Below are 27933 nucleotides of genomic sequence, written 5' to 3'. Positions count from 1 at the left end.
GCTGGGCTAATCAGCGGGTGAAGTGTGGCTGCGCCAGGCTACTCAAGTATAGCAGTACAAACATGCGAGTCTGTGGTGAGTGTGTGGGTGTGCGTGCTTGTGTGCACATGCATGCATCAGTGAGTGTGTGGGTGTGCGTGCTTGTGTGCACATGCATGCATCAGTGAGTGTCTGCATGCGTACCTGGCTGAGTGTGTTCAGGATCAAAGTGTTTGGTTTCCTCACAGGCCTTGGTCATGACAGGACCTTTGAGTAAACAGTTGATGGAATCCACCTACGTGCGCACGCACACACACACACACACGCACACACGCACACGCACACACACACACACACACGCACACACACACACACACACACACACACACACACCCTGAACCACTCTGATTTCTACTGATCATGCGCCGGCGCCACGTGGCGGAAATACGTGATGTACAAGCTCATAAAGCGTTGCATGCAACGCTTTATGAGCTTATAGGAACACCAGGTTGAACGTGGTTAACCAACCCACTCCGCGGCAGTTAAAACCACCGCGTTCCTTCGTTTCCTGTCAAACGCACACACAGACGTGCACCCGTTTATTCTGACTGCCTCACTACGTCCCAAATGGCTTCCGGCTGCAGTGACTCTGTCAGAACAAACAACATGTTGCAGAGGCAATTGGCACGCAGGGAAGCTACAGGAGTCTAACAGAGGAAGTCTTCTGGGCCAAATACTGGCTAGATGGGAGTCCTGAACTGAGAAAACTGACTGTATGTCAGTTATGCATACAGTACGTATGTCTCAGTATACCAGCTCAGTGACCTTGTGGTTAGAGTGTCCGCCCTGAGACTGGGAGGTCGGGGTTCGATCCCCGGCCGGGTCATACCAAAGACTCTAAAAATGGGACCCAGTGCCTCCCTACTTGACACTCAGCATCAAGGGTTGGATTGGGGGTAAATCCCTGCGACATACTAGCGGCATGTCCAGGGGGTGTACTTGTACATCAAGCTGCCTCACGCTACAGAAACAGGAGATAGGCTCCTGCCCTATGGGCCTCATGGCTCGGCAAGGCTACTTACGTATGTCTGAAAGACAGAAAACCAGAGAGATGAACTGGTGATTTATGTATACTTGGCCGAGTGCCGGTGTCGTGCACCGAACATAGCTGATCTACAAGCACACAACGCGTTGCAGCATAACGCACTGTGAGCTTGTAGTTCTGCTTTTTTCCGGTGCACCACACACACGGCTCACCTCCAAGTATCAGGCCAGAGGAGTGAGAGCCTTGAGCAGCCAGACAGTCAGAGATCCACAGTCCATACCTACCAATAATATGTCTGGTGACACTGGTGAGAATAGAGGAGTGACGTCCAGAGAGAAAACCAGGATGCTAAACCAGAAGAGAGATGGCAGCACCAGATAACTATCACCATGGTAACTCTGTATCTGTTTTTAAGGAAGGAGGAGAGACCCGCACACCGCCACAGAGTCGTAGCAACGTTTCAGCCTTTTCGGCCTTCTTCAGGCATGCCTGAATACTCTTAACAAAATAAACTTCTTGAAGTGGCGGTGTGCGGGTCTCTTCTCCTTCCTTAAAACGTTTGCTGTTCTGCCAGGACCTATAGAGCGTCGCAGTCCCGCCTCCTACCCTGGACCAGGAAATGAAACCCAATGCATTATTCTCATAGACATTTCTTAAAGTATTTATTTAAAGACGGTTACGCCGCGGACAAAGCCAACTCGAGTCGTGACAAATCATGACAACACAAACAATATTTTGGACCAAACAAATAATTACAAAGAAGAAAAACAACAAAAAAAGTGTTGTAACCTGCCGTTTTTTTCTTCTTTCTAATTATTTGTTTGGTCCAAAATATTGTTTGTGTTGTCATGAGTTGTCACGACTCGAGTTGGCTTTGTCCGCGGCGTAACCGTCTTTAAATAAATACTTTAAGAAATGTCTATGAGAATAATGCATTGGGTTTCATTTCCTGGTCCAGGGTAGGAGGCGGGACTGCGACGCTCTATACGCACCTGCTATAAAATTGAACCGGGTGTGCGGAAGTCATCTCTCGAACTCTGTATCTGTGCATTACAGTTTGGCAGTGGTGGAAAGTAGGGGTTCTCAAGTAGAGGCTACTGTACAATTTTTTAGGTATTTTTTACTTTACTTCTAAATTTCAATACTTTTACTCCACTACATCTACAAGGCAAATATTGTACTTTTACTCCACTACAATAATTTGAAAACTTTAGTTACTAGGTTACGTTGTAGATTTAGATTATTTTTTTATTTTTTTATTTTTTAATAATTTTTTTTGCGGCTTACGCCTTTTATTGGTTTTTGAAGGGACAGACAGTAGGCTGACAGGAAACGGGAGAGAGATGGGGGAAGACATGCAGTAAAGGCCGTGTCGGGCTCGGGAGTCGAACCCGCGGCACACTGCGACTGGATTACCAGTCGGGTGCCCAGACGGCAGGGCCGGATCTACCATATGGGCACTTTGGGCACGTGCCCAGGGGCCCTTGGGCACCAGGGGCCCCTAAAAAAAAAAAAAAAAAAAAAAAAAGTTTTGATTTTTTTTTTTTTTTATCTCCACAGAAAATTTCCCTGCTAATCCGAATGTAATAAATGGTGTCTAAAAAGATTAGTGTTTTATTGTTGGTGAGAAGGGCAGCTAAAAAGTGCAATTGTGTGTAAAGCAGCAACAATGCGCTAGATTGGCTGTCACTCTGGGGGGGGTAGGCGACCGGAAATAGGCCAATATAACGGCATAAAACTGCCCCAAAACGGCTCCAAAACAGCAAAAATGTTGCGCGCGCGTGAAGGGGGGGGGGGTCCTTCGAGCTTCAGTGCCCAGGGGCCCTCAGAGGTGTTAATCCGGCCCTGCCAGACGGTTACGCCACCGCCTGGGCTAGATTTGGATTATTATTGAAAATAGCCGATCTACAAGGTCAGAGCTTGTAGATCTGTTATATTCACAGGACCTTTATACATTTTATTCATTTGAAAACTTTGGTACCTTCTGCAGAATGAGTACTTTAACTTTTGGTACTTTAACCCATTTTGGGCGGGAACCCCTTTTGGTGTTTTAAACATTATGTTATAATTTAGCTATTGAAAAATAGCAGATCTACAAGCTCGTAGCACGCCACCGAGTGGCGCGCTACGAGCTTGTAGGTCTGCTATTTTTGAAAAATCGTAAAAATGTTGCGCAAATCTTTGAATATATATTCTTTCAAAGTGAATGTTCTCAGGTCAAAATGGGTTAACTTTTTGTACTTTAAGTACATTTGGATGCAAATACTTTTGTACTTTTACTCGAGTACATTTTGAATACCGGACATTTACTTTCTACAATAGGGTATTGATTTTGATTTTTTTATTGACTTTTGCATAAAGTAAAAAAATAAATGGGAGTACTTCTATCATCACTGCAGTTTGGGGGCCCTATTTAGCATGTGACAACTCATCAATTGAGAGCATTGCTCCTAAACCCATTTAGGCCTGACCTTAACATTTAAAAAAAATCTTCTAAATCCTCCAGTTTTCTGAAATAAATATTTGCACGATTTTTCAAAAATAGCAGACCTACAAGCTTGTAGCGCGCCACTCGGTGGCGCGCTACGAGCTTGTAGATCTGCTATTTTTCAATAGCTAAATTATACCATAATGTTTAAAACACCAAAAGGGGTTCCCGCCCAAAACGGGTTAAGGTACCAAAACCAAAGAATTTTGGGTCCTCATATACAGTGTTATAAAACATCTTGAATCTTGAACAAAACCAGGTTTGCTGGTGAGTTTTTACCTGATTGAAAAGGTGCTCCAGACATCCATGCAGTTTGTCCTGTTTATCTGAGGAGATCCTCATGTCACAAGGTAGCTCGTCCCCTAAGGAGCCCAGTGGACAGAGGCAATGAATAAGTGTTTATCTGAGGAGATCCTCATGTCACAAGGTAACTCGTCCCCTAGGAGCCCAGTGGACAGAGACAATGAATAAGTGTTTATCTGAGGAGATCCTCATGTCACAAGGTAACTCGTCCCCTAGGAGCCCAGTGGACAGAGGCAATGAATAAGTGACGAAACGTATACTATGAATAATACAGAAGCACTAAACAACGAAGTGAACGAAGATGAAAATAAAAAACATATATAACATTTCCATTTCTCATATAGGTACTGTACAAGTAATTAAATGTTAGATCTTGTTTATAGTTAACGGACTACCAACCATAAGTTCACATGACACTGAAATGACATAAATTTGATTGTTGCATTGTGGTTGTATGCAGTTTCTGGTTGCATCCCTGTCTGTCCAGACTCAAAATACTGTATTTGTATACATGCATGGGTGATGGTGACATACGCATGCCACCCATGCGTATGTCATGAATGAAGACACGTTTAATGAACGTGTTTAGTGAGGTCACAGTGACCCTGAACTTCGACCATCATCTTCTAATCATTTCATCCTTGAGTCCAATTGGACGTTTGTGCAAAATGTCATGAAATTCCCTCAAGGCATTCATGAGGTATCACATTCAGAAGGTTCACGTATAAGGACCTAGAAACACGTATAAGGACCTAGAAACAAAACCCCAAAATGTAATGCCTCTAGCATGGCTGTCCACCGGCTGAGGCATGAAAAGTGCAAATTCTTAATGTTCAAAAACAAGGCATAACACTGCTTAACGCTTAATATATATTCCATTGACCGTGTCACTTGCCGAAAACAACCGATTTACAAGCTAGCAACACACTGTGAAAGTGACAGATCCCAGCATAAATGAGACTTCAAGGTGAGCAGACTCTATATCTAGATATTATGTAGAATGATTCCTTACCTGAGCCCATCTCATCACTCCCAAGGTAAGAGCTGTTGCTTCGCACACTGGTGTAGGACAAGACTGAATCTCTGTTGCTGTTGCATTCACTGCAAGATAGACAGAAAGACGCACAGGTAAGCCATGAAGGACCTTTATACGCACAGGTAAGCCATGAAGGACCTTTATACGCACAGGTAAGCCATGAAGGACCTTTATACGCACAGGTAAGCCATGAAGGACCTTTATACGCACAGGTAAGCCATGAAGGACCTTTATACGCACAGGTAAGCCATGAAGGACCTTTATACGCACAGGTAAGCCATGAAGGACCTTTATACGCACAGGTAAGCCATGAAGGACCTTTATACGCACAGGTAAGCCATGAAGGACCTTTACACAAGACACACTGGTGTGCCATGAGACAAGGCCAGGTGTTTCTTGGAATTTGGTGACAATGATGTTCAATGTTTACCAGTACATAGTAGGCATGTAACGATTCACTCAACTCACGATACGATTCGTATCACGATATGAGGTTCACGATACGATCTTTCACGATATTAAAACAAATATTTTAAAGAAAAATTACCGTTTTTTAAATTTTATATAATTTATCTTCCCCCCTGAGATGTTTTATTTAAGTACATTGCAAAAGAAGTAGCATTACTTTTCACAGACACACACAGCTCCCCTCTACAGTGCTCTACTACTGAAAGTGACTATCATTTCTCTCCAAAAGCACTTGAATATGATGGAATATGACTAAAGCTCACATTTCACATCACACACTAGCCCCCCTAAAAGATTCGAATCGATTCATATCGTCGGGATTAATATCGATATACGATATATCGTTACATGCCTAATGTCCAATGTTTACCAGTACATAGTTGTCTCCACCAGGCCGAAGGCATGGGGAGAGAGTATGTTTTGCACTCCGTCCGTGTGTGTGTCCGTCCGTCCGTGTGTGTGTGTGTCCGTCCTTCCTTCCGTCCGTCTGTGTACAGCTAATCTCCGGCACCGTTAACCCGGTCGATGCCAAACTTTGCACACACACTCCCTGGATGGCAACGATGAACCTCTGCCCCGCATTTTCCAGAACGGCCTGTTATAGCGCCACCATGAGGCAGCTTTTCACATTTTTACCTAAAACTGCACCGATCTGCGTGAAACGTTGCATGCACACTCCCTAGTGGCCAAGGACAAACCTTTGACCTGCAATTTCCGCATCTGCCTTTTATAGCGCCACCAGGAGGCTGACTTTTGTAAAACACCTTTTTTGATATTACTCCTCCAGATTCTGTCCACAAATCTCACAAATCGTTACACAGTATCTCTATGGTCATGTGCTCAAGTCGGATCTGTCCGATATTTCATATTCCATCCTAATTGGCTATAATTGGCTTTCACAGTTTGCAAGATTGCCCCGTTTTGAACAAAAGCCTCAAATCATGAACGCAGCATACAATTTACGTGAAATCTTTCACACATTTTCTTACTAGGCTGAGGAATATATCCCACCCTTTTCACATTGGCCTGTTATAGCGCCACCAACAGGTTGATTTTTGCAAAACACATTTTTGGAACAAAATGCCTCAAATCATCCAATTGCCATCAAAGGCTCCTAAACATTACTCCTAAACATTTTGCCAAACATCACACACACTCCTATCCTCCTGGTGGAGACCTGTGCCCGGAAGGGCACTTTTTCTAGTTTGCACTCAATTCTCATTACAGAAGCAAATTCTATACGGTAAAATTTGAAACACTTTTGACCTGGAGTCCCTATCATTATACTGTAGGTGAACATTGTAACTAATTACCATAGGTCGCATTTACTACCATACCGTAGGTCGCATTTACTATGAAAACCTGCATTTCCGTGTGTCACGTCACGCCTCCATATATGGTCATGCATCTATTATATGGTTACGCCTCATGACACGTCGCACCACCATATTATATACCATTTATTGCATTATATTTTCATTATATTGATTGTTTGATCTCGTCATTGCATTGTATATTATGTCCACACAGCAGAGGAGGCTCTAAGTACAGTACAAAGAATGTCACTGGCTGCAATGTTGCCACCGCTGGATTGTAAACTAGTGCATGTGCCAAATCCCACAAAAACACAAAAACCTTGAACGTTGATAAGGTTCAATAACAGGCCAACAGTTCCCTTCCAACCACAGAGAGAATCTGGATCTTGTAATTAAGCAGTCAAATAACTCTTCTGACTCGTGATTTATGCGACACCACAGTGAAGTAAAAGTCCCTCAGTGAAATATTGTTAACATGCAGCTGCGTCACATTCCAATAAACATAAACATACAGACATAATTTCCTAAAAAATGTGTCTTAACCACATAAACCCTGTATAGTTAGTTGACCAGAGTCCCCCGGGCCCGATTCCATTCTCGCTCTGCACTAGCTAATCACGTTGCAATACATTGGGATCTTGTAAAATCTTTTATATTCTTGTAAATGTTGTAATGTTTGCCCCCGGAATATAGGGATGCTAGGGTGATGCGAGCAGGGTGTGGTTAAATAATAACAGTCATTTTAAAACCGTCGTACCTCATCTTGTCACACCTTGTGTGAAGATTTATGATTTATGTCTGAAAGATAGAAGCACTTCTTTGTGTTCCCAAGCGGTTATGACACTGGGCTGAGCCAGACAGACACTGGGCTGAGCCAGACAGACGGATTGATTGATTTTTCTCACATAAAGAGACAGACATGAGGCAGGAGACTGAGGAGAGAGAGAGGGGGGGCAATGACGTGCCTTAGGTGGGATCTGATCCCAGTTCAGGTGGGAGAAGTATCATAGTCTAATTATATATATACACCGGTTGGTAAGAATTTAACCCATTTTGGGCGGGAACCCCTTTTGGTGTTTTAAACTTTATGTTATAATTTAGCTATTGAAAAATAGCAGATCTACAAGCTCGTAGCGCGCCACCGAGTGGCGCGCTACGAGCTTGTAGGTCTGCTATTTTTGAAAAATCGTGAAAATGTGGCACACATTTTTGAATATATATTTCAGAGCGAACATTTTTAACTAAAATATTGGCTTCTGGGGGGTCCCTGGAACTACATATTTTGAGATGGGGGGTACGTGGCCCAATAGAGATAATTCTGGGGGTCCTTGACATGAAAAAGGTTGAGCCCCACTGACATAGAAAAATGGGTTTTTCAGAAAAAATGTAGGATTTAGAAGACATTTTTTTTAATCCACTTCAGTCCAAAATGGGTTAAATAGTTTAGACTTTTAGTTCTCTTTTATCCTTTATCCTTCAATTCGTTGTCAATAAAGTGTTCGACTCATAATACCCGGCAACACTCCTGTGCATGTCTAGAGTCAGATACATTATGCAATCATCAGAAAACACGTGACTGAACAAACACAAACCACGCATACTTCCTTCCTTCCCTTCCCACTCTAGCCTCCTTTCTCCCCCTTTCCTTCTTCCTAATATCGTTCCTTAATTTAACGTTATTTTTCTCCCTTAACTGCCGATGACTTATTTTCAATCAATTAAAACACACCGAATGAAGCCTTGAATTCATGGAGATCGTTTTGTTCTTTTCGCATTCCTGAGCCAATAATCAAAGCTCCGCTGCTGAATCTGTCGGCAACTACCGTTACGACGTACAGAGTTTGTTGTTAGTAAGAATGAAAACAAAGACGCACCACCAGAAGAGGAGAGCTGAAGGAGAGTGAACGGGCCGACATCCGTTTTTTCCCCCCCTTTCTTTGCTGATGGGTTCCCAGATTGCTAGATGCCTAACCCTCACATCTTGTCCTAATTGTAAGTCTAACTCTAACAAACAGTCTAACCACAAAACAACCAAATCTATGGTGCACACAATGTGTATTTCTCACATTCTACTTCTACGTATGAGGGGACATTTGACCCTCACAAGTACAATAACACAAACATGCACAGCCACACACACACACACACACACAACCCTAAGAAAACAGATTGATTTGATTTTAAACTCTCATTTGATCCTCTTCTCATAGACCTCCCTTAAGGACACAGCAGGAAATGTCAGAGCTTCTGAACGTTGGACCACACCTCTGCATTCCTCCGTAATGTCCTCAGTCTGACATTGTTATATCAGTGCAGGGAGGAGTGCTTTCACCAGGGATAACGTGGCTGTTTGTGTGAGTGCATGCTGTGCCTGACAGCCTGTGGTGGAAAGAAACTAAATACATTACTGTACTTAAGCACATTTTGACCTGGGAACGATTCTAAAAATGTCGTCCTGACAGTTTTCTGAAAAAGCTATGTTCTTCGATTTTTCAAAAATAGCAAACCTACAAGCCACTCGGTGGCACGCTATGAGCTTGTAGATCTGCTATTTTTCAATAGCTAAAGCATAACATAATGCGAACACCAAAATGGGTTAAGCAAATTTTTGAGGGACCTTTACTTAGAATTTCCACTTTCAATACTTTATACTTCTACTCCACTGCATCTCAGAGGCAAATTATTTTCTGACTACAATTATTCGATTTTTTTTGTATTCTTAATTAGAAGTTATTTTGTAGATTTAGACGCATTACAGAACATAATTAGCAAATTAATCCCCAATTTATTATTTGTAAATAGTAGATCTACAAGCTCACAACGCATCACATTGCAGAGGTGCTTTGTGAGCTTGTATAGTTCTGCTATTTTCAAAAGACGACAAATGTTGAAAACTAGATAAAGGTTCTGCACAATGACTACATTTACAAGTATATTTTGCCAACACTAGAATTATTAATACTCGTAAGAGTATTTCTGCATCATAGTATTTCCCACTTTCACTCGGAATATCTGAGCATTTATTTTTTTCACCAGTGCCGACAGACAAACAGGCTATATTTGCATACTATATATATTGCACATATGCTTCCAGTGTGTCTGTCCATTTTGATGGGTTAGTTGTAGTGCGTAGAGAGATAATGACAGAGTGTGTTGAGGCCCAGCCCAGTCGTTGAGCTGGATTACACACCAGAGCTCCGCGCCAAACGACCAGCACCTCTGTCTCGCTGGGTGGTGGTGGTGGTGGAGGGTGGAGCTTAATGAAATGCAGATGACAGTGTGTGTCCGACGGGAAAGTGAATGAGTCGGACCCAAACATTTCTGGTGACGTTTTCCAGCCCTCAGTCCTATGGTTAAAATGCCCACATGGAAGCCCGAATGAAAGCCTTGGGAGGCTCATTTATGTTTCAGCGCATGAGGGTGTCTGTGATTTACAGGCTACTCTAAGTCTCTAACAACAGCACAGCGTCTGAAGGCAGAGAACTTGAACACTTGTATACAAAAGGGAGTTCCTCCACAGTAGCAGGAGATCCCAACCGTTTCTATGGCAAAGAGCCCAAAATAGTAATAGCATCTGGCTGCAGTTATTGGTTACTATTGCATAATGTCAAATTTGAGTTTGTTTCTGACAATATCGGTCAAAACATCAGTAATTGGTGGTCTATACAGTAGCTCCAAAACCGGTATTGGACTCAAAGATCTGGCCTCTCGGACAGGCTCTACATGCTCACAATGTGTCACATACTACAGGGTTAATTTGCTAAATATACTGCTATGACTGTCATGGCGTAATTGTAATTAGGGGGAATAATTTACGTTGCACTCAGTTAATGCCTATTCCTGTGACTGTATCAATATTATATTATATAAAATATTATTTTCAGGTCACAGTGGACAGTAAGTCAGCCTGGCGCTCAGAATGGGTTCTGTGTAGACCAACATTGTTCATACTGGATTTTTGGATTTTTGGCCAACTTCACTTTTTTTTGCCTGATTAGTAATTACATTATATTTGGGCTGTAATTTATGTTTGTATCTGTAAATGTAGAGATAGTTGGGGAAAGAAAGTAGGCCCTCTGCACTTCATAGCCTGTGATATACTAATTACATGCTATTTATACTATAATTAATGTTTTTAATTATGTATATTACAGGGTTCTCCCACGAAGTAATTCCACAACATTTGCACCACGCTATATTGTAATTACATGCTATTTATACTGCAATAAATGGTTTTTATTGGTAAAAGTAAGATGTATTCACCAAACTATGCAGACTCAACTATAGAGGGTATGCGTGTGACATCATCATCATACCCGGAAGGTATGCAGGAACGCCTACTGAGTGGCAAAAAACTACTTTCTGGCCTTGACAGCCCCTACATCCACACAGAAAAGTCCTATTTGATTGCATTAAATGACTTTAAACAACATTAAATTCACTTTGCCACTCGATTTGCCACTCGATCTGCCATTCACTTTATGCATGCACATACCCTCTATTATTCTATTAACAACTACATGCTACTGTATTTCAATTGTAATTACACTTTTTATAGTGTAGTTGACCAGAAAATCAATATATTTAAATATTGCTTGTTAGTTGAGTTCCCCTTACAATTGTATTTACTGTTTAACTCTCTTTAGCAGTCATGCTGCTATACACATGGATGGCACACTGGAGGAGGGTTCAAACCACAAGATGTCTTATACGTTAAGCTAGCCGAGCTTGTGAGCTTGTAGATCGGCTATCCTAAAGAAATAGTGAAAAGGTTTGGGACCCCGGGGTGAAAGTGGTAGACAGTCACCTGTACGAGTCCCTGTAGCTCATGGTGTCGTGACCCGAGTCCTCCTGGTCGTCCTCGTTCACCTTGAAGCAGACTCTCTTGATGCCGCCGTGCTCCACCTTGTCCTGGTCACAGCCGTCCTCGCAGGGCGCCACGGAGGGAGGCTGGCTGGCCTCGTAGGCCGGGGGCTCCCCTCCCTCCTCTCCTTGGGGCTGCGTGGGCTCCGTGATGGACGACAAGAGACTAGACAAATAAATACATAAAGATGTAATGTGAAAAACGCTCAGCCGGTCGGTCAGTCAGGTTTACCAAAATTAAATGTGTATATATACACACGATCCCACAATTTTGTAAACCATTTTTTCACCCAGTGTCAATTATCTAATGTAATCCTGGGCTCTACACTCCCTCCGCCAACCTGGGGAGAGCAACGTACTGACCTCATGCTTCCTTCAATGCATGAGCGGCGCTCAAGCACACCTGACAGGGGGGAGTTTCCCCGGTTGGACACGTTATTCCAACCAGTTCCTTTCCCCTCCATCAGATGCCCCGGCTGACCAGGGGGAGCGGGAGGCAGTATAGAGGCCAGGATTACTGCATGTTTTTTGTGAGGGTACCTACCCTAGGGCCTAGGGGACATGGGGAGAACATGCAAACTCCACACAGAAAGGCCCTTTTCAACCCCGCCTAGGGTAATGGCACTGATGACGCGGAGGAGAGAACACGCCCACAGCGGTAATCAAACCCAGGACCTTCTAGCTGCGAGGCGACAGCGCTACCGACTGCACCACCGTGCCCCCCCTAAGCCTCATCTTCAATATTAATTAAAACAAGGGTTGTTTTATTGTCTTGAGAAGCAAATCTGCAGCCAAGAATTCTGTATTATTATTATTTATTTTTTTGAGTGGTGTAAACCACTCCTACAACTGGCTTTTTTGTGCAGAAAAAATGAGCATGGTTGCTATGTTCACCCTGTTGTAATGACGTAATGAAATCACACCCGGGTGAACAGGGTGAACATAGCAACCATGCTCATTTTTTCTGCACAAACAAAGCCAGGTAATGAAATCACACCCGGGTGTGATTTCATTACGTCAGACATGATTTCATTACGTCAGACAGACCTTACACCACTCAGTTCACACGGGTGTGATTTTTATTAAGATTATCAAATGGCATGGTGAAGTCTGCAACATTTGCTCACTCACATACTGTATGCACAGCATTAGTGTTCAAATGGAGTTAAATTAACAGTGGTTTTACAATATAAATTGGGGTACCAGAGATAGAAATGCCATTAAATCGGGGATCCGTGGCATAATGCCTGTGAAACTGGGGGTCCATGAAATTAACATGTTTTGGAATCACTGCTAGAGCCGTAAAAATCCTCCCTTATCGGGGTCACTGGCATATGTTTTCAAATGGGGGGTCTGTGGCCTAATAAATGTTCATTTGGGGGTCCTTGAAACGGAAAAGTTTGGGAACCCCTGGTCTAATCAATGCATATCAAACTGGCGGTCCTCGATGCGAAAATGTCTGAGCATCGACCGTTATAGACACACTTACACATCGATCTGCGCGACGTACTGCCTCATCTCCCGCACAGCCACGTCCAGGCGGCTGTACAGGTGGATGTAGGCGTCTTGACTCTCCATGTCCTCCTGTTTGAGCAGGTGACTCAGCCCCCCTTCCCCCTGGCCCGCTCGCCCATCCTCTATAAGCCCCTCCCCTTCCTCTGCGTCTAGCTCCTCCCCCTCCAGGCCAGAGCAGTTCCAGGAAGGAGCTCCCATGCTGGTCACACAGTGCTGGGTGTGGGACATGGGGTTCAGGTTGGCTGTGGAAAGACAGAGGGAGATGGAGAAGATTAGGTGTATTTATTCGTTTGCTTATGAGTTAAATGTTTTCAAATAGAAACTTTTTACAAATTATCGGTCACAACATCGGTAGCCTGGAACTCACCTATGCTTTTTATGGCATAGGCAGCTCCCGGCAGGATCCGCCGGGAGAAACTATGCGCAGCTGCGCGACATGAGACTAATTACTTAGAGCGACAGAGAGAGAGGAGTGTGTGCGTGTACGTGTGTGCGTGTGTGTGTCAATTTAACAAAGGTGCAGACGATCAGAAATCAGCAGAGAGTGAGAGATGTTTGCCGAATTGAAGTGGACTCGGACCCAGACTTTTTTTTCTCCCTGGAAATAAAAACGTCTGGGTTTCCGAGGCTACAACATCGGTAATCAATCTAGGACTCTCCAAAATCAGCATCGGCAGCATCAGTCGAGTTGTGTCTCTAAGCAAAGGTAATTTTCAACAAACAAAACGTTGTGTTAGTAAAAAATGACCATGACATTTTTCCATGGGGAACAGATCCCCAAGGTTGCTCTTTTAGAAAACAAATGAGTTCACAGACATTGCGGATTCTGCTTCGCTAAACTAGAGACTGGCTGAAAGAAAACTGGGTGAAAAGCAATTTGTACATTAAAAAAAAATGCATTGCAGCATCAATGCAAAGACTTAGGTAGGGCCTTCATATTGGGACAATATTTAATTGGTTTTCAAAACTGAGGTTTTCACTGTTTCAGCATCTACACATTGAATGTAGACGTAAGCATCTAACTCGGTACCATCAGTAGGCAGGGATCTCATCGTCTGGCAATGCGAGACCATAGCCTACAGGGCTATTCAACTGGCGGCCCGCGGGCCAAATGCGGCCCTCGGAGCGCCCCCTAGTGGCCCTTGGAATAATACAAAAAAAAAAAAAAAACGTTTTTTAAGAGAAAGTTATAGGTATGTGTGTGTGTGTGTTTGTATTTTCAGCTAGTACTCGTTGACGCTCGTTCTGTCAAATAGGTCTATTCTAAGGTATAGCATATACTTGTATAGACATATATCACCCTGTGCTCATACTGTGCACAAATGTATTAGCCTACATAGATCTTTGTGTTTGAACACAAAATGCATTTGTAGAATCAAAAACTAATTGTGCTTTGCGCGCACGCAGTGCGGCCCTCCACACACAATCATTCTACAGTTGTGGCCCCCGACCTAATCTAGTTGAATACCCCTGGCGCCCTACTGGATATGATGCTATTAGCTGACTATACATTAATGTTGTCCACTGCATGGAACTGCATTAATTAGGGTGACGACAGGCAGCAGCTCAGCTGTGGGAAGCAGATATCTGACCTCGACTTCTGGTGTAATTTGCACTTATAAATGCCTGACCAGCTGAAACATGCAGCACCCTTTCTGTGCGTGTTGTGTATATGTGCATGCTTGTGCGTGCACGAGGTTGTGTGTGCGTGTAGTGTACTATACATCCTTCAGCAAGTAATTATTAGCGGGACATGCCACCCTCTTCGCTGATTGCGAACGCAGTGAGCATTTACTATGAGACCCAGCAGATCCTGTCTGTGTGTGTGTGTGTGTGTGTCACGCTGTAACACCACCCGCCCACCACCAGAGGGCGCAGCTGTATCACACACAAAAACACACACACACATGCACACACACACGCACGCACGCGCGCACACACACAAAACTTAACTTAAAAAAAACTTAACTTAAAAACAAACTTAACTTAAAAAAAAAACTTAAAAAGGAAAAACTTTAAAGGGGCATTCCACTCATTTTCAACATTTTACTATGTCATTAATGTACTTTAGAGCTGTTGTGTGGAAATAATAAAAAAGTTCCCCCATTCTGTGTTTCCTAGAACTAGAGGTCTGAAAAAAATCATTAACATGGTGAAACACATCTTGATGATGTCATCAAGATGTGTTTCACCATGTTAATGATTTTCTTCATAATTACAGTTCTAGGAAACACAGAATGGAGGGACTTTTTTATTATTTCCACACAACAGCTCTAAGGTATATTAATGGCGTGGTTTTCCCCTTTAAAAGGAAAAACTTAACTTAAAAAAAAAAAAAACTTAAAAAGGAAAAACTTAAAAAGGAAAAACTTAAAAAAAAACTTAACTTAAAAAAAAAAACTTAACCTAAAAAAAAAAAAAACTTAAAAAGGAAAAACTTTAAAAGGAAAAACTTTAAAAGGAAAAACTTAAAAAAAACTTGACTTAAAAAAAAACTTAACTTAAAAAAAAACGTAAACACAAAAAAAAGAACTTAAAAAAAACCTTAAAAAATTACGTAATTTATTCTAATTGTTGTTTTTGCAATTTACGAGCTGCGTTCGCTCCCCGCGTTCGCGCGTCTTACTTGTATGTATTCATCTGAGCTTTCCCAGTTTGTCAAAATATTTAACCCATTTTGACCTGAGATCAGATTCTAAAAATGTCTTCTACATCCTGACAGTTTTCTGAAAAAGCTATGTTTCTATGTCAGTCGTTCTTCGATTTTTCAAAAATAGCCGAGCTTGTAGATCTGCTATTTTTCAATAGCTAAAGCATAACATAATGCTATAACACCAAAAGGGGTTCCCGCCCAAAATGGGTTAAACTCTGCGCGTTAACAGTGTTCAACTCAACACACCCATAGAATGCATTATCAATGGTGTTGACGTAACGCCGTCCCGCCACGGAGCATTAGCCACGGGCTAGTGGAGACTGAATATGGACATGGAGTTGCTGTGAGACAGCGCGGGTAATGAGGGGAGAGCGGAGCACCGTTCCCTTTCCTGTGCTGTGAAATGTAACCACTTGAGCCAGTGCTTGTCAAGTAACCTGTGGAGAGGGATGGTATTGCAAGTGGGCACCCATATAATTGGCAAAACACTAAGATTTTAATAATAGGCCTATATAACAACTTTATATATATAAAAAAAACGTCATAGTATTATTCATCTAAAAAAACATTGAAAAAAGTGTTTTCATTGTGATACTGATAAATAGGAACTTAAAGTATGCTATATGTTTGTTCTATTGATCCAAACTGGAACACATTTAATTGATTGGTCATTAAAATAAGCATGCTCTGAAAATGCACGGCCGCCGTATTTAGTGGTCAGATGGGTGGGCGGCAAACACGTTTGATATTGTCAGGTGGGCCTTGGTCCAGAGAAGGTCGGGAACCACAGCCCTATCTGATACCACATCATATGATAGTGTTGTGCAGTGAAAATGTTAGTCTATAAATAGATAGACATTTTTTAATCCTGGGGGAAATTCCGTTGTCATAGAAGCACAGCAGTAGATACTTAACGTAAGGGAAGAGAACAAGTACATATAAGTAGAAAAAGGGTAACAATAATATAAAATATAAAGACAGTATAAAGATGACTGCACATCCAACCTGGCCTTCTGCGCCTGGGCTGGCCAGGTGTGTATAGTCTATAGCGTGTGAAAACGTGTACGTCACCAAGAGGAGGGCGGCGTCTGAAAAGCTAGGGACGGCCCTCTCGTGGGCATTAAATTCTAGCCCACATCACTCAGAATAGAGTGACGGTGGTATGTTTTTGTAAATATTGAGCTCGTTCTTGGCGACAACATAGTGAACCAACACCAGGATGGATAGAAAGAATGTCGGGCCCAAATACATTACAAGGACAAGGAAAATGTTGTGAACAAACACGGCTGTGCTTAGATACTTTGTTGAACGTTATGTCTCTGCGCCCGTGCGCCGATCCAAGCCATTCTACGTATTTTTGTAAACTTGTCAATCTGGGTTCCTTGATGCTGTCTCCATGCTGGAAAGCTGAACATCTAATTCCGTTTTCTGGCTCATTTCCTCGACGTGACCTGCTGTGGCACTTATTTACTGAGCAAGTCTGCACCATTGTGAGGTCAGTTTAAAAAAAGAACGTATACAAGCACACGGATAGTCGCTCAATGTAAACAAACCAGACAAGCCAGCAAGTATGGTGGCCGCTACCACGTGACACATATGTTGACGCCCCCTCCAGGAGTTTTGGTACACCCTATAGGCCACCAATAGGTGGAAATATAGGCAAAGTTAACAATTACAGTCACCAACACAAACGGCATATACAGTATAGTAAATTGACTAAAGGCTGCAGCATACAGTACATTAACTTGGGGTACCATTAACAACCTATATAATATAAGGCAACATTTTCAAATTGTCATTATGCTTTAGGTGATAGTAGACAACTAGAACAGTGGTTCCCGAAGTGGGGTCTGGGGACCCCCAGGGGTACTTGAGAAATGTGGGGGTCCTTGACATGAAATAGTTTGGGAACCACTGAACTAGAAACCATTTATGAACACATTTGTGAAGAAAGCTAGTGGTAAGCATTTTTTTAATCTTTTTTCAGATTTGCCACACATCTAACACGCTAACTTTCCCTAACTAAGAGGAGAGCAGCGGGAAGATGATTCTATTTGGGGCCTAGCAAGTGAGTGTGATTACCTTGATCAGGATCCAGGCCATAGAAGGTGTGATTACCTTGATCAGGATCCAGGCCATAGAAGGTGTGATTACCTTGATCAGGATCCAGGCCATAGAAGGTGTGATTACCTTGATCAGGATCCAGGCCATAGAAGGTGTGATTACCTTGATCAGGATCCAGGCCATAGAAGGTGTGATTACCTTGATCAGGATCCAGGCCATAGAAGGTGTGATTACCTTGATCAGGATCCAGGCCATAGAAGGTGTGATTACCTTGATCAGGATCCAGGCCATAGAAGGTGTGATTACCTTGATCAGGATCCAGGCCATAGAAGGAATTCTCGACCAGGTGTGATATTACCTTGATCAGGATCCAGGCCATAGAAGGAATTCTCGACCAGGTGTGATATTACCTTGATCAGGATCCAGGCCATAGAAGGTGTGATTACCTTGATCAGGATCCAGGCCATAGAAGGAATTCTCGACCAGGTGTGATATTACCTTGATCAGGATCCAGGCCATAGAAGGAATTCTTCCGGCCAAAGCGGATGTTGAAGGTTCTGCCAGCGGAGGTGGTGCTCTTTGGGTATGAGACCTGCATCAGGTTCATGTGGCAGTTGGTGGGTACAAAGTCCATGAAGCCCAGAGGGTGAGGGCATGTACCAGCCTGCCTGAAGGTGGGCCATGCCTTGCTCCTCAGCTCAACAGCAAACTGGGACAGAAGAAGGACATGTATACAATGATGGACATGATACAGTATGTAGTTCAACCCAAGCTGGTGAACTCTTTAAAATAGGGATGTGAGCGACTAGTTGACTAGTCCATTAAACGGTGCTCCCCAACTAGTCTTATAAACTATTCATTGACAGACAGACAGACAGACAGACAGACAGACAGACAGACAGACAGACAGACATTTGAGGTGTAACGCTACATATTCATATCCAATCCAATCCACTTTGTTTTGCATGGGAGTACAAGTGAGTTTTCAGACGTGATTTAAACACAGGCAAGGTTTGAGAAGCTCTGACACTGTAGAAGTTCATTCCACAGTGTGGGCACTGCGATGGGAAATGACCTATACCCCCCGGAACTTCAGCTTTGAGTTAGGGACCTTAAGAAGTGACTGGTCAGTCGACCTCAGGACCCTTGTCCATTCTTTGGTCACACGGACCAGTTTCAGTACAGAATGTTCACTTTGTTACAGCTATGTACTATCCAGAGTGTAAAAAAATAAAGATGAAGCAGGGACCCCCACTACATAATATTGTATAAAATTGTGTAGATAAAACTTTTCATAGCCCAACCATCACTGTCAATTCATGTTTTTTCATGTTCATTCATGTTTGTTGAATTATTTTCTTTTAATAAGTTCTCATAAGGTTGACAAGGGAAATAATTTCAGTGCTGTGACACTTTATTACTATCCCATCTCTTACTATCCCATCTCTTACTATCCCATCTCTTACTATCCCATCTCTTACTATCCCATCTCTTACTATCCCATCTCTTGCTATGGTTATACATTCATTAGATGGTGCTTGGTCCTCACACTTAAACATTGAACCTCTTTTCTTTTCTTTTTTTAACCCATTTTGACCTGAGATCAGATTCTAAAAATGTCTTCTACATCCTGACAGTTTTCTGCAAAAGCTATGTTTCTATGTCAGTGGTTCTTCGATTTAAAAAAAATAGCAGACCTACAAGCTCGTAGCGCGCCACTCGGTGGCGCGCTATGAGCTTGTAGATCTGCTATTTTTCAATAGCTAATAACCAAAAGTAACCATTTTCGACATACAAAGGTTCCCACTCGTCAGCGACGCAAATACAGTACCTGCTTATAGCTGCTGATGCGCCGTCTGACGCTCTCCAGTTTGGTGTCACAGATCTGTCTGAACTCGTACTGGGGCATGGACACCACGCGGTCGCTCTGCGAGATCAGCTGGCTGCAGTTCTGGACAAAATGGCTGTCGTCACTAGCAAACGCCTCCAGGATCTGAGAAGCCAGGAAAAAAACTGGTAAACATCCATCGACGGCTAGCTTTACCAATGTTCAATGTTGATATGAATTATGTCAAAGTTTCTTCAGTGGCGAACTGAATTCCACCAGGATGCCATCATGATGTACCCAAACGTACTAGGAAAAAAAGGACTCATTATGCAATAAACTAATGCTGCATTCAAGCAGTGTTGTTTTCGTCGACTAAAACTAAGACGAAAAATGTCCGTCGACTACCTTTTTTCACTGACGAAAACTAAATGGAAACTAAATGAAAACTAAGCCATGATGACTAAAACTAAGACTAAATGTACAGTATTGACAATTTCGTCAACAGATAAAAACTAGACTAAAATGTTAGGAAGGGACTTATAGTGGACAAGAGATTCAGTATGTCATTTTACACTTGGTTGCATGCTGAAAATAGCAGATCTACAAGCTCACAACGCGTCGCGCTGCGACGCGTTGTGAGCTTGTAGATCGGCTATTTTCAGCAAGTGTAAAAACAGTCATTACGACGGCATCAAGGCCCGCCAAAATACATTTTAGTCAACTAAATCAACTGTAGATTTAGTCGACTAAAATCTTATGACATTTAGTCGACTAAAACTAGACCAACACTAAAACATTCCAGGTGACTAAAATGTAACTAAAACTAAATTAAAACTATTCAAAAGACTACGACTAAAACTAAAATCTGCTGCCAAAAACAACACTGCATTCAAGGCAAAAATAAGAAGAGAGGTAGGGCCAATTCAGAATTTTAGGTCAGAAATTTGAATTAAATTCTTATAAAATAACCTGAGATTTGGTGTGGAGGGAAAAATAGGAGTCAACCAAGTTAACCGGTCAAGTAATAGTGTTTACAGAGTTGTCTTGAACGCAGCATGAATCTGACTAAACATAAAGTGAAAATGGGACCTTTGCAGCGATACTGAAGCAGCCTTTGGGTTGCACCATCTTCTCCAGGACATGGCTCTTGATGCCGGCGGTGCTGACGTACTCGTAGACGACACCGTGTTCCAGGTGAACGTTGTCCACAGCCAGGCTGACCACAGGCAGATCCTCCGACAGTGACAACGCGCTCAACCGGTTGTCTGTGCAGAAGAACGGATGGAATTTGTAATGCATTTCCCGATTAATTAAGAAGATACCGGGAAGCACTTCTTCTTTATGTCCATGAAATGCAGATGCCTGAAGTGATTCCTCATGACCGCATTGCATAAACCGATGGTCGGTGTTCTAATCTACAGTATTAAAATAAAAAAAAAAAATCCATTTGATTTAAGTTTATATTTCTATTTGAGAACACTGAACTGTATAAGCAAATATGACCATGTATAGTCGCTGGTCTAATAGTCTAGTGCACTTTGACAGAGTATCCTATACTACTGGTCTAATAGTCTAGTGCACTTTGACAGAGTATCCTATACTACAGGTCTAATAGTCTAGTGCACTTTGACAGAGTATCCTATACTACTGGTCTAATAGTCTAGTGCACTTTGACAGAGTATCCTCTATACTACTGGTCTAATAGTCTAGTGCACTTTGACAGAGTATCCTATATACTACTGGTCTAATAGTCTAGTGCACTTTGACAGAGTATCCTATACTACTGGTCTAATAGTCTAGTGCACTTTGACAGAGTATCCTATACTACAGGTCTAATAGTCTAGTGCACTTTGACAGAGTATCCTATACTACTGGTCTAATAGTCTAGTGCACTTTGACAGAGTATCCTATACTACTGGTCTAATAGTCTAGTGCACTTTGACAGAGTATCCTATACTACTGGTCTAATAGTCTAGTGCACTTTGACAGAGTATCCTATACTACTGGTCTAATAGTCTAGTGCACTTTGACAGAGTATCCTATACTACTGGTCTAATAGTCTAGTGCACTTTGACAGAGTATCCTATACTACTGGTCTAATAGTCTAGTGCACTTTGACAGAGTATCCTATACTACTGGTCTAATAGTCTAGTGCACTTTGACAGAGTATCCTATACTACAGGTCTAATAGTCTAGTGCACTTTGACAGAGTATCCTATACTACTGGTCTAATAGTCTAGTGCACTTTGACAGAGTATCCTCTATACTACTGGTCTAATAGTCTAGTGCACTTTGACAGAGTATCCTATACTACAGGTCTAATAGTCTAGTGCACTTTGACAGAGTATCCTATACTACTGGTCTAATAGTCTAGTGCACTTTGACAGAGTATCCTATACTACAGGTCTAATAGTCTAGTGCACTTTGACAGAGTATCCTATACTACAGGTCTAATAGTCTAGTGCACTTTGACAGAGTATCCTATACTACAGGTCTAATAGTCTAGTGCACTTTGACAGAGTATCCTATACTACTGGTCTAATAGTCTAGTGCACTTTGACAGAGTATCCTATACTACTGGTCTAATAGTCTAGTGCACTTTGACAGAGTATCCTATACTACTGGTCTAATAGTCTAGTGCACTTTGACAGAGTATCCTAGACTACTGGTCTAATAGTCTAGTGCACTTTGACAGAGTATCCTATACTACTGGTCTAATAGTCTAGTGCACTTTGACAGAGTATCCTATACTACTGGTCTAATAGTCTAGTGCACTTTGACAGAGTATCCTAGACTACTGGTCTAATAGTCTAGTGCACTTTGACAGAGTATCCTAGACTACTGGTCTAATAGTCTAGTGCACTTTGACAGAGTATCCTATACTACTGGTCTAATAGTCTAGTGCACTTTGACAGAGTATCCTATACTACAGGTCTAATAGTCTAGTGCACTTTGACAGAGTATCCTATACTACTGGTCTAATAGTCTAGTGCACTTTGACAGAGTATCCTATACTACTGGTCTAATAGTCTAGTGCACTTTGACAGAGTATCCTATACTACAGGTATAATAGTCTAGTGCACTTTGACAGAGTATCCTATACTACAGGTCTAATAGTCTAGTGCACTTTGACAGAGTATCCTATACTACTGGTCTAATAGTCTAGTGCACTTTGACAGAGTATCCTATACTACTGGTCTAATAGTCTAGTGCACTTTGACAGAGTATCCTATACTACAGGTATAATAGTCTAGTGCACTTTGACAGAGTATCCTATACTACAGGTCTAATAGTCTAGTGCACTTTGACAGAGTATCCTATACTACTGGTCTAATAGTCTAGTGCACTTTGACAGAGTATCCTATACTACAGGTATAATAGTCTAGTGCACTTTGACAGAGTATCCTATACTACTGGTCTAATAGTCTAGTGCACTTTGACAGAGTATCCTATACTACTGGTCTAATAGTCTAGTGCACTTTGACAGAGTATCCTATACTACAGGTCTAATAGTCTAGTGCACTTTGACAGAGTATCCTATACTACAGGTCTAATAGTCTAGTGCACTTTGACAGAGTATCCTATACTACAGGTCTAATAGTCTAGTGCACTTTGACAGAGTATCCTATAGGCTACTACTGGTCTAATAGTCTAGTGCACTTTGACAGAGTATCCTATACTACAGGTATAATAGTCTAGTGCACTTTGACAGAGTATCCTATAGGCTACTACTGGTCTAATAGTCTAGTGCACTTTGACAGAGTATCCTATACTACTGGTCTAATAGTCTAGTGCACTTTGACAGAGTATCCTATAGGCTACTACTGGTCTAATAGTCTAGTGCACTTTGACAGAGTATCCTATACTACAGGTATAATAGTCTAGTGCACTTTGACAGAGTATCCTATACTACAGGTCTAATAGTCTAGTGCACTTTGACAGAGTATCCTATACTACAGGTATAATAGTCTAGTGCACTTTGACAGAGTATCCTATACTACTGGTCTAATAGTCTAGTGCACTTTGACAGAGTATCCTATACTACAGGTCTAATAGTCTAGTGCACTTTGACAGAGTATCCTATACTACTGGTCTAATAGTCTAGTGCACTTTGACAGAGTATCCTAGACTACTGGTCTAATAGTCTAGTGCACTTTGACAGAGTATCCTATACTACAGGTCTAATAGTCTAGTGCACTTTGACAGAGTATCCTATACTACTGGTCTAATAGTCTAGTGCACTTTGACAGAGTATCCTATACTACTGGTCTAATAGTCTAGTGCACTTTGACAGAGTATCCTATACTACAGGTCTAATAGTCTAGTGCACTTTGACAGAGTATCCTATACTACTGGTCTAATAGTCTAGTGCACTTTGACAGAGTATCCTATACTACTGGTCTAATAGTCTAGTGCACTTTGACAGAGTATCCTATACTACTGGTCTAATAGTCTAGTGCACTTTGACAGAGTATCCTATACTACAGGTCTAATAGTCTAGTGCACTTTGACAGAGTATCCTATACTACTGGTCTAATAGTCTAGTGCACTTTGACAGAGTATCCTATACTACAGGTCTAATAGTCTAGTGCACTTTGACAGAGTATCCTATACTACTGGTCTAATAGTCTAGTGCACTTTGACAGAGTATCCTATACTACTGGTCTAATAGTCTAGTGCACTTTGACAGAGTATCCTATACTACTGGTCTAATAGTCTAGTGCACTTTGACAGAGTATCCTATACTACTGGTCTAATAGTCTAGTGCACTTTGACAGAGTATCCTATACTACTGGTCTAATAGTCTAGTGCACTTTGACAGAGTATCCTATACTACAGGTCTAATAGTCTAGTGCACTTTGACAGAGTATCCTATACTACTGGTCTAATAGTCTAGTGCACTTTGACAGAGTATCCTATACTACAGGTCTAATAGTCTAGTGCACTTTGACAGAGTATCCTATACTACAGGTCTAATAGTCTAGTGCACTTTGACAGAGTATCCTATACTACAGGTATAATAGTCTAGTGCACTTTGACAGAGTATCCTATACTACAGGTCTAATAGTCTAGTGCACTTTGACAGAGTATCCTATACTACTGGTCTAATAGTCTAGTGCACTTTGACAGAGTATCCTATACTACTGGTCTAATAGTCTAGTGCACTTTGACAGAGTATCCTATACTACTGGTCTAATAGTCTAGTGCACTTTGACAGAGTATCCTATACTACTGGTCTAATAGTCTAGTGCACTTTGACAGAGTATCCTATACTACAGGTATAATAGTCTAGTGCACTTTGACAGAGTATCCTATACTACTGGTCTAATAGTCTAGTGCACTTTGACAGAGTATCCTATACTACAGGTCTAATAGTCTAGTGCACTTTGACAGAGTATCCTATACTACTGGTCTAATAGTCTAGTGCACTTTGACAGAGTATCCTATACTACTGGTCTAATAGTCTAGTGCACTTTGACAGAGTATCCTATACTACTGGTCTAATAGTCTAGTGCACTTTGACAGAGTATCCTATACTACAGGTATAATAGTCTAGTGCACTTTGACAGAGTATCCTATACTACTGGTCTAATAGTCTAGTGCACTTTGACAGAGTATCCTATACTACTGGTCTAATAGTCTAGTGCACTTTGACAGAGTATCCTATACTACAGGTATAATAGTCTAGTGCACTTTGACAGAGTATCCTATACTACTGGTCTAATAGTCTAGTGCACTTTGACAGAGTATCCTATACTACAGGTCTAATAGTCTAGTGCACTTTGACAGAGTATCCTATACTACTGGTCTAATAGTCTAGTGCACTTTGACAGAGTATCCTATACTACAGGTCTAATAGTCTAGTGCACTTTGACAGAGTATCCTATACTACTGGTCTAATAGTCTAGTGCACTTTGACAGAGTATCCTATACTACAGGTCTAATAGTCTAGTGCACTTTGACAGAGTATCCTATACTACTGGTCTAATAGTCTAGTGCACTTTGACAGAGTATCCTATACTACAGGTCTAATAGTCTAGTGCACTTTGACAGAGTATCCTATACTACTGGTCTAATAGTCTAGTGCACTTTGACAGAGTATCCTATACTACAGGTCTAATAGTCTAGTGCACTTTGACAGAGTATCCTATACTACTGGTCTAATAGTCTAGTGCACTTTGACAGAGTATCCTATACTACTGGTCTAATAGTCTAGTGCACTTTGACAGAGTATCCTATACTACAGGTATAATAGTCTAGTGCACTTTGACAGAGTATCCTATACTACTGGTCTAATAGTCTAGTGCACTTTGACAGAGTATCCTATACTACTGGTATAATAGTCTAGTGCACTTTGACAGAGTATCCTATACTACAGGTCTAATAGTCTAGTGCACTTTGACAGAGTATCCTATACTACAGGTATAATAGTCTAGTGCACTTTGACAGAGTATCCTATACTACAGGTATAATAGTCTAGTGCACTTTGACAATCTGTCAACCTTATGCACAGGTTACTTTAGCTGTGAATCCATATCGCCCTTACAAAAAAACGCTGCAAAATTATATAGATGCACTTTACACCTTTGTACTTTCCTTGTGTACGTATGTTTTTAATGCTTTGTTTCCTAATGTAAGGTACTGTTTGCTTGTTTTGTTTTATGTTTTTATGTGGGGACTGCGGATGAGAATTTTTGCTAAATCTGGTGTATTTACATTGCATTTATGTAATGTTCATTAATATGCATTGTCTAAATAAACAAATAAAGTAAAGTAAATAAACACAAATAAGTTTCGATAGATAGTTCATATACTAAACTTTATCTTATTTAAGGACCCTATTCAAAAGATTTCAAAAACCTTTGAAAACCTTTGCCTGTAATGACATGACCCCAAAATAGGAATGCCATGTGTTTATTTGTGTAAGAGGTTTGTGTGTGTGCGTGCGTGCGTGCGTGCGTGCGTGCGTGCGTGCGTGCGTGTGTGCGTGTGCGTGCGTGCGTCACCTGTTCCATTGGGACTGTCCTCTTCAGGGGAGTAATCCTCCATGGAGTAGGTCCTAAAGGGACCCTCCTCCTCCTCCTCCTCATCTGCACCTCCTCTTCCTCGCTGTAGTTCCTCCACATCCTCAAATAGATGGTACACCCACTGGCACTGAGACACACACACACACACACACACCCTCAAATAGATGGTACACCCACTGACACACACACACACACACACACACACATCCTCAAATAGATGGTACACCCACTGACACACACACATCCTCAAATAGATGGTACACCCACTGACACACACACACATCCTCAAATAGATGGTACACCCACTGACACTAAAACACACACACACAGTAATTGTAATATAAGTATTACAGTGGTTCTCAAAATGAGGTACTGAGGGAGACCCTCACAGGAACCGCTGCCTTACACTACTCATTACTGGGGAAAGTAATAACATTACAGTAATATATTACTTAATATGTCACGGCCCAACACTGGCCAGGAAGCCAGGAGGACCTTAGGACTGTAGCAGCAACCTTCCGGGTCCCAGATGGCTGCTCCATCCATACAATGTTCACACACAATAACCAATGAACTTCAATCATGCCAGGACTGGCCGGCTGCCTGACGTCATTAGTCAGTAAAGGTCTTGTAGTGGATTCTTGTAATAGAAGAATGGGTTTACTTTAAAGCAGTGCTTCTCAAAGTGGGGCCCAGGAACCCCCAGCATCAGCATTAGCGAGTCCATAGCATTATCGAGTTCTCTCTAATGCTCTGCCAGGAACTGACTGGGCTTATCCTGTAGACTGTAATGTAACGTCTAATCTGCTGTAAAACAAACCTCACACTTGTGTGAGGTGAGGTGTGCTCTTGTCCTCATACATCATCCTCATACATCGTCACAATCCGCCAATCAAATCATCATCCAGCCAATCACTTTTGACGTCTTTTCTGTCACTTTTACCTTCAATATGTACTTTGCTCAGCCAATCAAATCATCGCTATGGGGTGATCAGCCAATCGTCAGCCAATGTCTGTGTTCACACAAACAAACAAAGCTGGGCATAGGAGGGGCTAGCGTCTCTCACAGGAGGGGCTAGCATCTCTCATAATGTTCTGGCGATTCAGGTCTGGTGTCTATGGCGGATACAGCGGCTGATTGGCCATCAGCGCCGTTTCAACTCCATGACGTCAAACAACAAACATGGCTGCACCCACTATGGTAACTTGTGACCGTATCGATCTGGCTATTAAAACGCCCTATTATGAATAGTTTCTTTACAAAACGCTTTTTACAAACATCATCGGACATATGTCACATGTTGTTTACATGCTAGTAGCGCTCGTCTGTTTGGTTAGCAACCGGGT

General features: G+C 41.9%; 1 protein-coding gene across 1 annotated transcript in view; it reads right to left on the bottom strand.

Moving 5' to 3' along the window:
• prex1 (phosphatidylinositol-3,4,5-trisphosphate-dependent Rac exchange factor 1) overlaps positions 1–27933 on the bottom strand; it is a 178841-nt gene that overhangs the window by 30339 nt on the left and 120569 nt on the right. The window contains exons 21-29 of the mRNA XM_079492023.1: positions 26566–26713; positions 20648–20823; positions 19562–19723; positions 18229–18439; positions 12988–13255; positions 11443–11664; positions 4828–4916; positions 3792–3874; positions 184–274 (exon numbers count right to left, since the gene is read on the bottom strand). Coding sequence (XP_079348149.1) covers positions 184–274; positions 3792–3874; positions 4828–4916; positions 11443–11664; positions 12988–13255; positions 18229–18439; positions 19562–19723; positions 20648–20823; positions 26566–26713 — 1450 coding nt within the window. The remainder of the gene's footprint in view (positions 1–183; positions 275–3791; positions 3875–4827; positions 4917–11442; positions 11665–12987; positions 13256–18228; positions 18440–19561; positions 19724–20647; positions 20824–26565; positions 26714–27933) is intronic.

Source organism: Electrona antarctica (assembly GCF_951216825.1).
Source record: "Electrona antarctica genome assembly, chromosome: 2".
Taxonomy (NCBI): Eukaryota; Metazoa; Chordata; class Actinopteri; order Myctophiformes; family Myctophidae; genus Electrona; species Electrona antarctica.
Note: the sequence above shows the minus strand (reverse complement) of the source record. Positions and strands in the feature narration are given on the sequence as shown.